Below are 18,823 nucleotides of genomic sequence, written 5' to 3'. Positions count from 1 at the left end.
CTAGTGGCAGGTTTCAGAGCTGCTATGAGAATGTCCTGGATGGGCTGTGGAATACTGAGAGCAGAATCCAAAGACTGCTCAATTTCCCACACACGAAGAAGACCGGATGAAGAAGACAGCCCTCCTATTGAGTTATCAGCATTGGAAATTGGAATGGCTTGCAAGGAGGTAGAATTACTAGGTTTTTGACATCAATGACCCAGTTCTGTCAAGGCCAATTATAGAGCACAAGTTCAAAGTCAAAGAACTTGTGCAGAACTCTTGGTATGAGAGGAATTAGAGGGTAACACAGAGAAACAATCAAGACCACAGAATTGCCAGGGCATCTGGAGCTAGTTGCAGATAAAAAGGAAGAATCAAACAACACAGAGGAAGCTTTGCACTGTCTTCTGGTAAAAAAAAGTCAAATTGAGGTACTCCCCAGTCTTGAAAGAGGGATGCAGAAGAGTTGCATCCAGTAGCTATCAGTGAGGATGAAGTACTCTGCCGAGTCTGTTAACTAACTGATTTTGTGGATCAGACGTGTAGGTAGCCTGTATGTGGATACAACTGGTTAAAGCAAAGTCCTAGATTCTGGTTGCTTCTTGGCAAAGTTACAGAGAGCCCATACCTCATTTTCTTGTTCACTTAATTGTCTGAATAAGTACACAAGAATCATGAAGGTGGTGAAGAAAACCTCACATGACATAGAAGACTGATCTGAAATCTAAGTGAAGTGTTGATATAAAGAGCTGGTTCATAATTGACAACATTGCCTGTGAATGTTGATTGTTGAGATTTTATTTATTGCATTTGTATCCCACATTTCCCACCTATTTGCAGGCTCAATGTGGCTTACAGAGTTTGGTTATGACACAATCATTCCATGATATCAGATACAATTAGTAATGTACAAAGATTAGGTGAGGGAAGAGAGAAGGAAGGTGTTAGGCAGGATATAAGGTGGACTGTAATAATTGGGTGAGTTGGTGAGGTAGTTTTGTAAGGCTATGGGTTCTCTTTGTAGGCCTTGTTGAATAGATGTGTCTTCAGAGATTTGCGGAAGTTAGTTATTTCATCAATAGCTTTCAGGGCTGTAGTTAATGCATTCCACAACTGCGTGCTCATGTAAGAGAAGGTGGTGGCGTGTATCAGCTTATATTTTAATCCTTTACAACTGGGGAAGTGCAGATTGAGAAATTTGCAGGATGATCTTATGCCGTTTCTGAGATGAACTCCCCGCCTGTGTTGCAAAGGCTATATCAACTGCTTAGTTGGGCTTGTGAGTCTAGCACCGAAATATGAGGTGCACTGGCGATGTGGGCAAAGTATCAAGGAAAGAATTGGGATTGATGACCCCACTCAAATTTGAAAACCTACTCAGGACACTGCATCTTTAAACAGGCTAAGGGAGCAACTTGAACAGTACTGGTCATTAAGCCCAGCTTCTGTAAGTATGCTCTAGCTGCAATCTTGGAACAGACTGTTGTCATGGGCAAGCGGAATCTGGCAAAGTTTAGCTCACTATCTCTAGGTTTCTCCCCTTCCCAGACACAAGTAACAGGGAACAGTTCTTAGAAATACACCAAGGAGCTTTATTACAGTTCTCAAACAAAAACACATCCTTCACCTTTGGCATATATACTTTCTCTCTGCAGTTTCCAAATAATAAATACAGCTTTATCTCTGGCAGATATATTCTCATATAAACACAAAGTTGTCAAGCATAACAGTCCCCTGTTCTTCTGCCTCTCAGCACAGTTCAAATTCAGCCCTGACTGTGAGGCATGTGGCCTCACCTCCTTCCATGGTCTTAAAACTTTTGCAGCTTCCTGTTTGGGGTCCTCTGTGCATTTATTTATTTATTTGGATTTTGATCATGCCTTTTCAGTAGTAACTGAAGGTGAGTTATGTGCAGGTATGCTGGGTGCTTCCCTGTTGGGCTCATAATCTAAGTTTCTACCTGAGGCAACAGAGGGTTAAGTGACTTGCCCAACATCACAAGGAACAGCAGTGGGATTTCAACTGGGCACCTCTGGATGTCAAGACTGGTGCTCTAATCACTAGGCCACTCCTCCACTCCTGCTAGCTACTAGCACCCATGACTCCTTAATTCAGCCTTTACTTTAGGGTCCTCTTTGCCCTGGGTTGGGTAGCCCGTTTACTCCTGCTGGCCAATTGCTATGAGCAAGTTCCTTTTTCTGGGCTGGGGCTCTTTCCTCTGGTTCCTTCTCTCTCCCAGGGCTCCCTCCCTTCTACTCAGGAGTTCTCAAACTGCTCCCTATACGGCTCCTCCTTCCCTTGATTGGCATATAGGAGTTAAGGGAACTAGAAGTTTCTCCCTCTAAATGGCTTCCATGTTTTCTAGGGAACTCTAAAACCCCTGTCATGCCTTGGGATTCCACTCCAGGTTTTCTTTCCTTCCCGAGCTCTAAATCCCTCCTAAGGCTCCTTTATACAACCAAAGTGGGAGAAGTGGAATGGGTGCCCTGTGACTGCTCCTCTTAACACCACACTGTATAGAATGAACATAGACTATCAGCATTTGGGTCCTATCCCCTGGAAGAAAGGCTTTGGATTGGTGGTGTCTCAAGATTACTTCTATAAAGGGGAATGATGCTGGAAAATGGGGTAGGCTTTTGGAAGTTGTTAAGAAATCCAAAAGATTGAAGAAGAGCAACTGTTTTCTTCAGGAGAGTTAACTCTGACTGAGCCACTAGAAGCCAGTCATCCATGGTAGCTGCAAGGATTGTGGTGGAAGCTGAGCCCCACACAGGGTCTATGGCAAAAAACAGTGGAACTAGAATCTGTTTGCAGCCACACTTTCCATTGTGTTAGAGTTTGCATACAGACTCTCCACCAGTGTGTGGGTATTGATTGCCCTGGGGCAGTACAAGTGGGTAAATTATCTCATTATCTCAGCAAGTAATTGACTCCTGAGGCAGGCCTATGGGCTGAAACACGGTCCACCTCAAGTCATTTGAATAATGTATTTTCTACCATCACATCGTCTACTTCAACATTTTGTGTCTATGCTACAGAGTACTGCAGTGTGTCTTCCTTGTTTTTTTTTCGCAGTATGCATATACCAAACCATGTAGAGGTGATGGGCAGTAACCCCAGCAGAGAACATAGCTCTCTGGAAGACTTGTTTTCCTAAATTATATAGCACATAGCACTCCTTCCCTGGAGAAGTGTTAGAGAAATTCATGCATTTTTTTTTCTCATGGCTCCTTCAACCACTACTGAAGTGTGTGACATTTGGACTTGAACCCAGTCATTTGTTGGACTTTATATTTCATGTCCTACCTCTTAGACACAGGCTGAACAGTAAGTGGAGTGGAGGAGTGGCCTAGTGGTTAGGGTGGTGGACTTTGGTCCTGAGGAACTGAGTTCAATTCCTGGCACAGGCAGCTCCTTGTGACTTTGGGCAAGTCACTTAACCCTCCATTGCCTGCTGCATTGAGCCTGCCATGAGTGGGAAAGCACAGAATACAAATGTAACAAAAAAAAAAGTGGATTTTTTTTTTCTACATACAGAACTACTGACTCTTGAGAATGCCATGAACAGTTCAGCAAGGGTCATTTTTGGAACCTCTATATATTTTAAAAGGCCAAAATAATCAGATCTTGGTTCCAATTCCTGCTGAAGCAGAAAAGGCACTATTTTAGCCATTCTGTTGACAAATGTTTGATATGAAATATCCTCATTTCTCGACAATGGAGGAGAAGGATCAACGGAGAACAAAAAGGAGGAGGAAAAACCCTCACGTGCAACGAAGGCAATAGAACAAAAAAAGTGCGGACAGCTGAAGAAGGATGTCAAGAAGTCTTTAATATAACAGCTAAAAAACTGAAATATCTTCATTTCTCGACAATGGAGGAGAAGGATCAACAGAATTCCTACGGAAACCTCTTCTCTTCCACATTACCTGGAGAGAGCAGTTGATCAAAGGGATCTAAGAGGCCTTCTACATTATATGAATGTGAGCCCAGAGAGGAGGGAGGAGATGAATGCGCAGGTTTATGTTCGGACTCTGAGGTGGATAACAGCGAGATATGTGTGTCTCTGTACTGGTGTAAGGACAGAAGAGCTAGAGGGCTCTTTAGGTTGTGGTGGTGAAAAAAAAACTTGAGATAGATTTGAAGTAACCCTTCAAAAAATCAGCAAACACCTTTTGAAGAAAAGAAAGGGAATACTCTGGAAACTGGAGAGATGAACATGAAGATTCATCAGTCACTCTAGGCAACACTGGCATAGAAAGCATAGGCTGTAGCATAAGAGACTCCATAGCAGCAGGTTGGTCTGTGTTGAACATGTCATACGCAGTGTCAGGAGATGCTTAAGAAGTGGCTGTGCTATGAGCCTGGAAATCTCAGGTAAGCAGTTCATCTTGACTATTGTCTAGTGGTTCCCTTGGATGATTGGACTGTAAGGTCACTGTGACGAGAGGCTGATGGCCTCAATACCTGCAGACCCAGTTAAAAGGCATCAGTAATATTGTGGCCTCGTCCGATTTAAAGAAACATTTTATCAGACGGAACAATCTACTTCCTAAACACCTTTTTAGCTGTGGTGGATTAAAGACTCACAAGTGCACTCACATGTGTGGCAGTCATTTTCAAAATGTAGTTTGACTAAAAGCGAAGTAGATTGAATTGCAGAGCAATAAAATTGTTGGGATAAAAATGTTAACAATAGCTGTGTTCACGGTAGTTATGGTACTTTTACTTTCTACTCAAAAAGTATAATATTAAGCAGTAACTTTTTTTTACTTTTACTTAAGTAAATTTTTAATGTGTTCTTCATTGTGCTTTTACTTAAGTATAAAAATATACATGTATTTTTACTTTTCAATCTAGTTCTTGTTAACTTTACTTAGCCTGTTTGGTTTGCACACACTTTGGCTTGCAGTTTTCAACCATTGTTTTTTTTATCTTACCTTTGTCTGAATGATTTCTTATTTCAATTGAAAATGGTGTTCTTTTTGCTTGATTTAATTTTATATTTTACTGTCAACCGCTTTGATATATTATTGTGTAAAGGCGATATATCAAATTTTAAATAAACATAAACATACTTTGACCTAGTACTTTGAACACCACTGAGAATGACACACTACAAACAATGATGAAACACATTTTTTAAAACAAACATCAAACCCCATTTTAAGAAGGTCCATTAGGATGATAAAATAACATTTTGTTTAAGTGTTGGGAAAGAGACTGCTGAGGGGGGAGGGCCTAGCTAGGTATATCAAACACCTGCATTAAATGCATTATTTCAAAGTATATATAACATAATGCAACTTCTATCCCACTGTGCTATTCACACCTGTCAACATTTGCTTTGGTAAAATAGCTTTGCTTTCACTTGAAAAACTTGAATGTGTAAGATCAAGTCAGTTTGTTGTGTATTACTTACGGATATATGCCCAGCAGAAGTGACAACCAGGGGCTGGCTGTGAGCAGATGTGATTGTGATGGTAAACATCTGATTGTCAAGATGCTGACTGTTAGCATTGAAGACGACGAAATGGAAAACATCAGTCACTGGCTGACTGTCCGTCTCAAAACCAGTAGAATACCTATGAATACCACATTAAAAATTAAACCCACTGTTCGCAAGAAAGAAAAACAAATTGGATATTTATTAGAGTTAATACTCTAGAAATGAAGAAAATGTTATCTTCTCACAGCAATTACAACACAGGGCAGCAGTTGTCCTGAATGAATGATAGGTTATACCCTGGGAATTGCAGCTATACACTGCAGAATACCTTGCAGCTTTATTACTGGGTGCCTCAAACATCTCCACCTGAAACATGTACACTGTTGAGAAATAGTTTGTGATCCCCCTCAGGATGATCTGTAATTTATCAAAATTCTAATCTAAACCCTGATAACAGAGAAAGATGGCCCACTGATTACATAACTCAGGGGCCCTTTTACAAAGGCTCTATGCGTATGCAGCGCGTGCCAAAATGAAACTACCACCAGGCTAGTGCGCACCCCTGGCGGTAATTTTGGATTTGGTGAACGCTCAAATTGCCTGGACAAATTATTTTTTTATTTCCTACCGCATGTGGCGTTTCTGGGGTTAATCGGCAGTTGGTGAGCGCCAAACGGTCACCACACATATAGCATGTGAGCCTTTACCACTAGATCAATGGGTGGCATTAAGGGCTCAGACCGTAAATAGGCGTAAACTGGTTTCAATTTTACTGCAGGCCCTTTTCCCAGCCCATTGAAAAAAGTCCCTTTTCCCAGACACGGTAAAAACTGGCCCAGCGCGCACCCAAAACATGCGCTCATACCACCTTATGCCACTTTTTACCACAGCTTAGTAAAAGGATCCCTAGGCCAAAAAACGCCCATATGGGTGTCTCGCATTTAGCACCAGCTGATTTCTAGCACGAGCTAAAAATGCTAGCACACCTTAGTAAAAGACACCCTAACTGGTGGCAGCTCCTTCAGCAGCAATAACTTCAACTAAATATTTCTTATTATTGTTGGCCAGTCTCTCACATTGTTGAGACAGCTGTGGTGGAGGGGCAACCCCCCCCCCCCACACCGCTCTCTTCTGTTTCCTCCTACCTCCCCCTTTGCTCTCTCTCTGTCCTCTCACTTTTTCTCTGACTAGCATGTTATTTTTGTTTTTAGAATTGTAAATTGAGTTGATGATCCTTTGTTTGAAGGGTGGTGCAGCAAATGTTTGTACATTAATGAAAAAAAAAAAATACCTGAGGAATTTTCAGGGCTTCCTTATATGAACAACTCACCTCAGGTCTTGCCATAACATTTCAACTGGGTTTAGGTTGGTACTTTGATTTGGCCAGCCCAAAACATGAAATCTCTTCTTCAGTTGTTTGGTAATAGATTTACTTGAATGCTTAGGGGTGTTGTCTTGCTGCATAACCTACTTTCAGCTCAACTTCAGCTCACCCAACAGATGACCTGACATTCTCCTCTAGAATTTCCTGACATCCAGATCCTGATGTAGCAAAGCAGCCCCACACCATGCTAACCTACCAGCATGCTTAACAGCTTGAATGAGGTTCTTACTTCAGAAGGCAGTTTTTGATTATCAGCAAACAAAACATTTGTTACTGTGATGGAAAAGTTTTATTTTATTTATTTATTTACAAGGATTTATAACCCGTCCAATCATGAGTCCCAAGGCACCTCACAGGAAAAACATACATAAAGATTTAAGAGGGGTGACCAGTTGTTTAAGCTTCCGTAAACATCTAAAAGCCTTATTTTTTAGAAAATGTTTTTATGAAGATAGCAACTGAGGTTCTTAATTTATCTGTTGACTAGGAACTGTTTTATACCTCCCTCCTCTTTCCCTCCAGCAGCTCTCCCCCTTCCCACCAGCTCCTTTCTACTCTTCCACCCACATCCAGCAGCTCTCTTCCTTCCCTCTAGCTCCCTTCTCTTCCACCCACGTCCAGCCTCCTCCTGTTCCACCCACATCCAGCAGCTCTATCCCTTCCCTCCAGCCCCCTTCCTCCTCTTCCTCCCACAAATCCAGAAGCTCTCTTCTTTTCCTCCAGCCCCTCCTCCTCACACATCCAACAGTTCTCTCCCTTCCCTCCAGCCCCCTCCTCCTCTTCCTCCCACGTCCAGCAGCTCTCTCCTTTCCTCCAAACCCCCTCTCCCTTCCCTCCAGCCTCCCCCAACAAGTCCAGCACCTCTCTGCCTTCCCCCAATCCAACATCCCTCACTGCTTTTCCTCCCGGCAGGTCCGGCCATCTGGAATCGTTGCCTCTTCCTGCTCCCCCCTACTGCCATGGGTCTTCCCTCTGCTGCATCCGGACCTCTATGATGCAACTTTCTGTTTATGCGAGGGCCGGATGCAGGAAAGGGAAGGCCCTGAAGTGCCTGTGTGAATCGCTGCCAGTGATGGCCCGACCATAAAAGCTGGGAAGGAAGGCAGCGAAGGATGTTGGATTGGGGGTAGCTAAGGTGGGCCTCAAGCACCCAGGCTCACCCTTGGCTACGCCCCTGCCTGCTCCAGGCCTTGTGTTAACCCCTGGATATTAATGCAGGTAAAATTTTGTCTTACCACAGAATTAATGCAAATCATACTGCTTAACATTATTTTCATCACCCTTATGTTAACAGTAATAAGCTTATTAGCATGACAACATGCAGTGCAGCTCATTAATATTTTTCACACTCAAGACTGCATTATTGTTAATGGGGGTTAATGTGGCCCTTCAACTAAAGAAGAGATAAGGGTTATTAATCAACATCTTATACATCCAGCATGCTATCACAGAAACTCATTTATTACAGTGGGAGTTACAAGAAGACAGCCTCAGATAATGGGCAAATAAATACTCGGACGTAACTGCAGTACAGCTCCAGCAGGCAGCATAAAGCAGCCTCGGCACTTTTTTCCTGATGAGTTTGGCCAAGTAAATCCGGCTCAGTACCTGATTTTCTGATTATTGATATCTTCCATGGTGAAAACAGACGACTCTGAGAGCTCTTCATCAGCCTGCGTGGGCTCTGTCTTTGTCAGCACGCCATACAAAGGCAGAGAAATGATCTGAATTTGGATCCTGGAATCAGGAGAGGCACTGTCCTAATTTAAAATAAACACAGAACAACAAAAATAAAACCTTGTTTTCTTCCAAAGCTGCCAAGGGAATAAAGCCAGTTATTCAGAAGTGTCTATTTGATTTACATGACAAATTTGGTGTGGAGGTGTCCAGAGACTTGAATATTATTTTTTAATTTTTTATTTATATCAATTTAATGATTTACATTCAAAGAACAAACTTATGAATGATATTAGCAAAGTTATCAATAAACAAGAGCAAACAAAACAATGGAAAAATACCCCCAAATTTAGTCCACAATTCACTGAGCCAAGATACAAGCAAATGTTTAAGGAAAAAATTTATAATTAATCAAAAATCAATTATTGGAGCAGAGAAGAATCGAACAGATGCAGCCAGTCTAAACAGCATATAACTAACAAGTGGGTTCATTCAAGGAAACATTTCTTTCACCTTCCTTAACAGAAATAAATTCCAGCAGCTTTTTAGGATCAAAGAAAACATAGTTAATTGCATTTAGAGGCACCAAACATCTACAGGAACATTTTAAGACAAAAGAACCTCCCAGAAAGAGAACTCCAGAATTCACATCTCATTTTCTGCGTGTCTTTAGCTAAATGAGGAAAAATCTGAACTTTGGCCCTCAAACAAGTTGCATTCATATATCGAAAATAAAGCCGATATATATTATTTCTATCTGGTTCAAAAGCAAAAGTCACTAGAAAAGTAGCTCATTCCGTTCTAACCTACAAAGAACTTTCCAAGAATTAAGTAAGATTTAATTCAGATTGAGGATTCACAGAGGAGCTCCTTGAAGTCTCAGATAGATATTGGGCTCCAACTATGGGTGGAAAACCCTCAGCCGGCACTCCCAATATCTCCCCAAAATATTTCTTAAGCATACAGTGGGGGAAATAAGTATTTGATCCCTTGCTGATTTTGTAAGTTTGCCCACTGACAAAGACATGAGCAGCCCATAATTGAAGGGTAGGTTATTGGTAACAGTGAGAGATAGCACATCACAAATTAAATCCGGAAAATCACATTGTGGAAAGTATATGAATTTATTTGCATTCTGCAGAGGGAAATAAGTATTTGATCCCCCACCAACCAGTAAGAGATCTGGCCCCTACAGACCAGGTAGATGTTCCAAATCAACTCGTTACCTGCATGACAGACAGCTGTCGGCAATGGTCACCTGTATGAAAGACACCTGTCCACAGACTCAGTGAATCAGTCAGACTCTAACCTCTACAAAATGGAAAAGAGCAAGGAGCTGTCTAAGGATGTCAGGTACAAGATCATACACCTGCACAAGGCTGGAATGGGCTACAAAACCATCAGTAAGACGCTGGGCGAGAAGGAGACAACTGTTGGTGCCATAGTAAGAAAATGGAAGAAGTACAAAATGACTGTCAATCGACAAAGATCTGGGGCTCCACACAAAATCTCACCTCGTGGGGTATCCTTGATCATGAGGAAGGTTAGAAATCAGCCTACAACTACAAGGGGGGAACTTGTCAATGATCTCAAGGCAGCTGGGACCACTGTCACCACGAAAACCATTGGTAACACATTACGACATAACGGATTGCAATCCTGCAGTGCCCGCAAGGTCCCCCTGCTCCGGAAGGCACATGTGACGGCCCGTCTGAAGTTTGCCAGTGAACACCTGGATGATGCCGAGAGTGATTGGGAGAAGGTGCTGTGGTCAGATGAGACAAAAATTGAGCTCTTTGGCATGAACTCAACTCGCCGTGTTTGGAGGAAGAGAAATGCTGCCTATGACCCAAAGAACACCGTCCCCACTGTCAAGCATGGAGGTGGAAATGTTATGTTTTGGGGTGTTTCTCTGCTAAGGGCACAGGACTACTTCACCGCATCAATGGGAGAATGGATGGGGCCATGTACCGTACAATTCTGAGTGACAACCTCCTTCCCTCCGCCAGGGCCTTAAAAATGGGTCGTGGCTGGGTCTTCCAGCACGACAATGACCCAAAACATACAGCCAAGGCAACAAAGGAGTGGCTCAGGAAGAAGCACATTAGGGTCATGGAGTGGCCTAGCCAGTCACCAGACCTTAATCCCATTGAAAATTTATGGAGGGAGCTGAAGCTGCGAGTTGCCAAGCGACAGCCCAGAACTCTTAATGATTTAGAGATGATCTGCAAAGAGGAGTGGACCAAAATTCCTCCTGACATGTGTGCAAACCTCATCATCAACTACAGAAGACGTCTGACCGCTGTGCTTGCCAACAAGGGTTTTGCCACCAAGTATTAGGTCTTGTTTGCCAGAGGGATTAAATACTTATTTCCCTCTGCAGAATGCAAATAAATTCATATACTTTCCACAATGTGATTTTCCGGATTTAATTTGTGATGTGCTATCTCTCACTGTTACCAATAACCTACCCTTCAATTATGGGCTGCTCATGTCTTTGTCAGTGGGCAAACTTACAAAATCAGCAAGGGATCAAATACTTATTTCCCCCACTGTATGTAATGCAAGAATTAGTGGAGATTTAGGAAAATTTAGGAGTCTCAGATTATTCCTCCTAGCCAGACTATCTCTCTCTCTGGAAGTCACTGAAGCAAGGGATAAGCTAACCAAGCTGGCCTGTCTCCCCCTCAGATGTTACCACAAGGCCCTCCTCTCACAACTGGGGAGACCAACCCCACATCAGGCGTCTCAGCCGGACTAAACTGCTTCCAGGTCAAGGAGGAGATGTGCTTGGGAAAGGACTAAGCGACACTCCCTCTATGCTGAAATTCTGCAAAGATACTGTGGCTCCGACTGTAGCAACTGCAGGCTCTTCCAGCGGTTGAACGCCGAATCACTCCAAAGTTGCTTGCTTTGGCGTGAGGTTACCACTGGGGTTAGAGGAGGGAATATCCCTAGTTTTCTCCTTCCTTTTCCCCATTACAAGCACAGGGAAACCCACTGAAGCATCAAGCAGAATTCCGAAGGATCAGGAGCTCAAACACGCCTCACTGCTTCAATCGCCATCTTGGCTCCTTTCAATCGAGACTTGAATATTATTGAAAGTATCATCTCTCTAAAATATTTTGTTAGAGCTCACTGAATCCCATCTCCCCAACAGCAAAAGGAAAATGCTGTATGTGTAACAGTGTATCTGTCCAAAAAATGCACACCCTAACCGCAGCAAGCAGTGGACACATGAAGTATTACAGAAAGCAACATCACCATGAACAAACACAGATCCATCCATGTATGATTCCCCAATATGTCTATAACACATGAATCTTATTCGACCACAACAACTCTTTGTATTTGTTTCTCTACCGGAGATGGCGAATGCCTCTACGGTACAATGTAAACCACATTGAGCCTGCAAATAGGTGGGAAAATGTGGGATACAAATGTAATAAATAAATAATGTGAGGGGGTGAGCACAAGCAACTTTACCTATAGGAGCAGGGGAGGGCAACTCTGGATGGATGAAGGGCCCCATTAGCATTGATAAGGCACTTGGGTTGGGAGGACAGAACTGTTGATTCTGGGACTAAGAAGTCTCCTCTTCTGAGCTGAATGACCAGGAGTTCCTCTCTGTGTTAAATCTCTCTCCACTCTGTACACCACAGCACCCACCCTCCTTTCCTTTGCCTCTACTCTACGAGGGCATACTGATCTCCTGTCAGGACACTCTACCTCCTCCTAATAAGGACCCCCTCTTTCCTATCAGCCTGTGCTTTCCCTCCTACACTCACCTGTTCTTTATGCATAAAGTATGTTTTCTATGCATTTTTTAAGGGCTACCGTTGTCTTCCCTATTATCTAATGTTTCAGTTATCCGACAATGGGTTGGTCCCATTTATGTCAGATAACTGAGATTGTACTATACACCTGATATACATTCATATGTATCAGCTATTAGATTGTAAGCTCTTTGAGCAGGGACTGTCTCTCTTTGTTAAATTGTACAGCGCTGCGTAACCCTAGTAGCGCTCTAGAAATGTTAAGTAGTAGTAGTAGTAGCTATAATAGTGAGACCTTAAATTGACAGACTGCAGTGGAATGAACTGGTCTGTGATCTCTTTACCAAAAATTATTTAAATGAGCTTCACATTCTTTAATGGTTTCTTTATAAATGTTTTAGGCAAAATCCAGTTGTGTGTGGTAATAGCACTGGGCTAAGGCAAACATCTGTCTTTTTGACCTTTTTTTCCTGTAAACTTCTAAGATTTTAAAAATTACATAATAGCCAAACAGATTCCAAACTGGCCTGAATATCAGTAATTAAAATATGGCCAAATAAATATGGGGCCACCAGAAGTGAGTTAGTTTCACTGGCAGGCCCCCCTAAACAGGGTGAGGTTGCCAGTGCCATTCTTACACATCCCAAGGCAAAGGAGGGGTAAGAGCTTGTCCAAGGCCACAAGGGAAGCAAAGCCAGTGCTGGACAAGACTTCTACGGTCTGTACCCTGATCATGGCTGAATAGATTTGGATGGGCTGCAGTGGAGCTTTTCAGGGGCTTCAACTAGTTCAGAAATTTGGAACAAGGGCAGGGCTGGGCAGACTTCTACAGTCTGTTCCCTGAAAATGGCAAGGACAAATCAAGATCAGGTATACATATGATGTATCACTTCATACCATATGTAATGAGTTTATCTTGTTGGGCGGACTGGATGGACCATACAGGTCTTTATCTGCTGCCATCTACTATGTTATGTTACTATTTTACTATTCTTCCAGACCTCCAGTACACATTACTCACTCCTGCAATACAACTCTGTGGATCTTCCTCTGAGTCTGCAGTCCTGTGCCTCCCTGCAATGTGGCTCTAACCATAGTCACTTGCTGCTACCACTCACTGAAGCTCTCTCCCTTTTCATCTGTTGCTTTCTCTCCTCTTCTCCTCTTGATCACAGGAAGTTACAGTTGGTGGGGGCAGAAGTCCATGAGTTGCTGGAAGAGGAAAGGCAGTGGTGGCATCTAGTGATCACTAGCCGTTTATTCTGGGTTTAGTGCTTCCGGTGGTAGCCAGAACAAGCAATATGCTGCTTCTATAGCACAATCAGCCCCACTGCTACTCCTGTCAGTTTCCACTGCTGCAATAAGATGTGTCTGGGCAAGGGAGAGGAATGAATGGGGCAGCAGAGGTGTCCATATCAGCTGGATGAAAAGCCTCATGTGCTGAGTTTCTCCACCCCCTGTACTAGAGCACAAAGAGTTTCTGTGACATGACAGAACACAAAACCAAAGACTCATTCATTGTCCGAGGTGCTTAAGGAAATTTCTCATTCTAGAACTCTTCTGGATGCTCGATAGGCTGAAGTATCCCCATCTAACTATTCCCCTTTTTTCATAATTTTAAGCAACAGAATCAAATTTTAAAGGAAGCTGGCCCATGCAAGATAGAGAGCCCTGCTGCTCGTTTGTTGTGACATGCTAAGCTTGACACATAAGTGTCTCATCTGCTTGTGGTCTCTGTGCCACAGAAAACAGGAAGGAGATGACACAATGCAGCGAGTTGACTGTGTGTCCTGCTAGGCATGGCTGGGTCATTTAACCATAACGAACCAGCTTTTTCTACAATTAAACCTCACATTAATCATAAAGTACTAAAATCCAGCTCTGTTCTCTTTCTCTATGCAATGACGACTTTGAGTTGACCTCCGTAGTCAAACACAGTAAGCAAGTAGTATGCCGTATGTGACCGTTGTTCAGTGCTGACACGATTATATCCTATGGCATTAGCAGAGAGGCACTTTCCTGCATTTGTAGATAGATAACAGAAATCTACATATAAGAGATAGAAAAAAACATGCTGTAGACTGGATTCTATAAATGACCCTCAAAAATGGGCACCGAAAAAAATCGGTGCTAAGCGCTATTCTATAAAGGGCACGCACATGCACCTTAACTTTGGGCGCTAGGCTTATGCCTGCTTAAATCTGGTGTTAATGCTGGTGCCCAAGTTGGGCACAATAAGACAGTACTCCGTAACTAAGCGCCTAACTTTTTGGAATGCCCCTGACATTCCCATGCCCCTCCTATGGCTATGCCCTCTTTTGAGATATACGCTATAGGAATTGGGCACCCTCCTTTATATAATGTACAGCCAGATGCTAATTTTAATGGGTGTCAATCAACATCGATAATTGGTTGTTATCATGATAGCACCCAATTATTGATGGTTCAGACCTCATTATTAAATTAATTTATGTGAGCTTCTCAGGCACATGAACAAATCTGGGCGCCATATATAGAATCCAGGCATATATGCACATATACTCAGGGCAACACAGTGCAGCAAATATCCAGTTGTCATTAGTTTTTATTAGAAGGTAGTAAGAGAACCATTATCGTTTATTTAGAGGCACTGTGGTAGAAATCCAATGATCAATAGCCATAAAATTTGACTCAGTTACCAGTTTTCATGAGTAGATGACCAAATGACTAACAGGTTTGTATGGGGTTTCTCTCCTCATGGGATCAGTCTAAGACCTATGCTACTATGTAAAACTTACCTCATAAGCCAGGTGGGATCTTGTTAGGGTAACAGAGCTTTTGCTGGCCACTGTGATGCTGAATGGGCAACCAGGAGCCGGCCGCAGTCCACTGCTGCTCCTGCTTGACACTTCAACCCTTACAGTCATCCTGGTGGTAGTGATGCCATCGGTTACTGAGACATTCATGCTGTCCTCTTCAGCTGCTGAACCATCATGGATATAATGCAAGGTACGCTGGGTCACATCCTCGTATGTAAACGCATCACCTTTCAAAATAAGACACTTTCAGGATAAAATAAATATCCCGCACTATTTGATGTTTTAAGAAATATATTATCGCTGAGCTCAACTGATATTTCTTTTCTAATCCCAGATTGCTCATTTTTATTCATTTCTGCTTACCTATGGTCATCATGACCACCATCTATACATTTGGCAGCAAACACCCCATCATGCCCTGATTATAGTGAAATTTACTGCATTATTACACATCTTTTAACACCCTGGGTTTGGTCTTAGTTGATTATGGGTCATCTACTAAAAGCATGAGCTAATGTTGTTATGTGTTATCTATCACATGGCCCATTTTATACAGTTTTATTTAGATGACTATATTTATGCCAAACACTGGATATCAAAGCAGGACTGTGGAATCAGAGTAGGAAGCAATTTTGGATGGAGTCTGACTCAGAAAAAATGTACTGACTCCAACTCTGGTTTCAAATTATAAAATTACAACATTATAATATCTGGTAAATGTATCATTTTATCATCCTATCCTACTATTTAATAATTTGCACCTTTGTCTGGATGCCTGGGATGTCAGTCCAGCCTACTGTCCCGCCCATGTAAACGCCCCTCTAACAGTTACATGCTATACCATTTGCCTGCATAATCATACATTAGTGGTTAGGCGCAATGCTGCCATTTATGTGATAAGTGTATACTTACCCCGTGGATGGCAGTATTCCTCAAATTTACGCAAGCAATACGTGCTTAAATGTAAAGGACCTGTTATAGAATGAGGGGGATATTGAAGATGGTGCCAGAGGAATACATATAGCCTGCCATGCCAGTTCACTTTCATTGTGCTGTCCAGTTAATATGCGGGCTGGTCATCGTTTCAGCCTACCTGCACCCATGTGGGTCTCGATCCCAGATTCAGATTTGATTAGAACACCATGCTGAGGAGGATCCAGCAGCTGAAAGATGAGGTCTTCAAGAGCAGTGCTGGTGTCACTCACTGTCAGCTGCACACCTGTCGGTCAAACAAGCCATTAGTGAAAGGTACTGCAGGAGATGCTGGACTGATTCAATCTATGCACTGTGAGACTACCCAGTGCCAACAGAACATCATCACTTGATTCAGAGACAGTTAGGTTACAAAAATGCCATCTACTGAAAGCCAAGGGCTGGCATCAATTTTTTGGGTTATTACCATAATCATCATTGTCATCAATGGTCAGCGGCTATGCTTCGTAAGATAAATGTGAGAATGAGGAAAAAAAGGCTAATACAATCTAAGACTTTTACTCAGCTTGAAGGAAAGGGGTGTAAAAATAGCAAAGGTAACAATGCTAATGCTCTTGCTTAGCTGTCTTGCTTATCAAGCAGCTAAAATTTGGAAGCATTTACCAGTACAATTGCAACATATTTCTAATTATTACATTTTTCATAAATCTGTAAACACCTTTTTATTTAATAAATTTGTCTCACATTGATAATATTAGATTTTAAGATTTTAGATAGTAATGTAATTCCTGGAAGTTTTTCCAGTTCTCTTATTACTGTAATCCACTTAGAACTGTAATGGTATTTAGCTAGGTATAAATTTTAATATTATTTTTAAAATTTCAAGCAGAGGGGTCTATAAAGATAAAGAAGGGACGTGTGTGGATGTGAAAGGGAGTCAAAAAGGTAAAATATATATGCCCCAAATACGAGCCAGGAGAAATAATCAGGGGGCCCAATTTCAACATGCCAACTAATGCGAACCACTCTAAGGGATGGGAGAACTGAGCTCTAAACATAGGAAAAGTTTGAAGCATCTGATAAAAATATTCAATCTCGCTAACTGAGTCTTTTCAACAGGCAATTTCACGGCTGGGTCTCCAGAAGAAGCTGTTTGCAAAAAGGATCCCCATCGGGACCTTAGCCGATTTTAAGAGAGAACAGACATATCGTTTAGAGAGTATAAAGGTCCTTACAGCTTGAAGATCGGATTCTCTTCATATTGGACTATAAGCCAAGATATTTGTAGTGTTGTCAAGTCTTTCATGCAGTGAAAGCTACACTGCCATGCACCCAAAGTTAAATGCGATTTGCAATTTGCAGTTTTGATATATTGCATTTGTTTAGTGGGCATTATAAATGATACCTGAAGTTTTTGACATTATTAAAGTCATTAAACAGTATCTGGAGGTTTTTTTAGACCAATGATTATTTTTTGATCGATTACAATGTCAAATGGCTATATTCAAAATTAAGCCTTATGAGGTCTTTTCCTCCATGCTTTTGAATTTTGTTATGCTATATGAATATCCTGTATTTTACAAAAATTCACCACTGTTTTTTTTCTCTGATTTTTTTATATGGTGAAATTGATCTAATCTATTTTTGTGATTGTACCAAGTAGGTCATCAGAATTATTTGTTTTTTTTATTCTGTGGCTCATAAGGAATATACCACAACTGATTATATGCTAATTAGTTAGAATATGTTTCGCGGTGTGAAGGCCTCAGAAACAGGGAACATATTGGTACCAGATCATTCCCCGGTATGGGTAGAATTACAGGGATTTGCAGGACAGAGTGGGTGGGATTTTGGAGGTTAAACAAATCTCTACTGAGGGACAAGGTAGTACAGAAGATGAAGAAAATCAATGAAAAATAATTAGAGAGGAACATAAAGAGAGGTAGGGCTAAATATAATATGGGATACCCTAAAATCAGACATGGTGAGGGGCAAAGAAGAAAAGATTAAGGGAAAGGGAAAAGATGGAATGTTTTTAAAAGATTGAAAGAGAAGAAACATAAAGCTATACAATCAGAGGAGATCTCCCATTAGAACTGGAGCTAGTAAGAGAGAACCATGAGAATTTAAACTTCAGTTCATGAGGATGAAGGAGAAATTAGGTTTTACCTGATCATTTTCTTCCATTAGTCCTTCCCACTAATCCAGAACCTGTGGAATAGTTGTGTCCATCAACCAGCAGGTGGAGATAGAGAACTGAAAACTAAGCTGAGGGGCATATCTCTCTTGGCATCCAGTCCAACTCCTCAGTATTTACGTAGACAAGCAGTAAGGAGAAATTCAGAATAAACACAACGACCTTCAATAACACGCTAACCAAACAGGAACTTGTCCAAATCTTTTTTAAACCAAGATACGCTAACCGCTGTTAACAGATCCTCCAACAGCAAGTTCCAAAGTTTAACTGTGCAAGGTGACAGTCGTTATTTGACCCATTACTTTGCATGGACTAAATTTCTCAGACACCTCAGACAAGCCTCTGGAATAGGGGGAAGGACTAATGGAAAGAAAATTATCAGGTAAGCCCTAATTTCTCCTTCCAATACTTAGCTTCCCACTATGCAGGACCTGTGGAATGTTTAAAAGCAATCACTAGAGTGGGTGGAATCCTGGCACTGCCACCCTGAGGACCAAAGCCCTAAAACTGGCTTACAAGCATGTCGCAACGTCCACCCTGTAGTGCTTGGTAAAGGTATGCAGTGTTGCCGCCTTGCACACATCCGCTGGAGAAAGTAAGGTAGTCTCCACCCAGGATGGTGCAGTA

At 42.0% G+C, this 18,823-nt stretch overlaps 1 protein-coding gene across 1 annotated transcript in view; it reads right to left on the bottom strand.

The window, feature by feature from the left end:
- The window catches only part of FRAS1 (Fraser extracellular matrix complex subunit 1), a 689,426-nt gene that overhangs the window by 126,974 nt on the left and 543,629 nt on the right, over window positions 1-18,823 (bottom strand). Inside the window, 4 exon segments of the mRNA XM_030190549.1 lie at window positions 5,405-5,567; window positions 8,424-8,575; window positions 15,046-15,293; window positions 16,160-16,285. Of these exon segments, the coding sequence (XP_030046409.1) occupies window positions 5,405-5,567; window positions 8,424-8,575; window positions 15,046-15,293; window positions 16,160-16,285 (689 nt within the window).

This window comes from Microcaecilia unicolor, chromosome 2 (assembly GCF_901765095.1).
Source record: "Microcaecilia unicolor chromosome 2, aMicUni1.1, whole genome shotgun sequence".
Taxonomy (NCBI): Eukaryota; Metazoa; Chordata; class Amphibia; order Gymnophiona; family Siphonopidae; genus Microcaecilia; species Microcaecilia unicolor.
The sequence above is the reverse complement of the archived record's forward strand: the minus strand, read 5'-3'. Positions and strand labels throughout refer to the sequence as shown.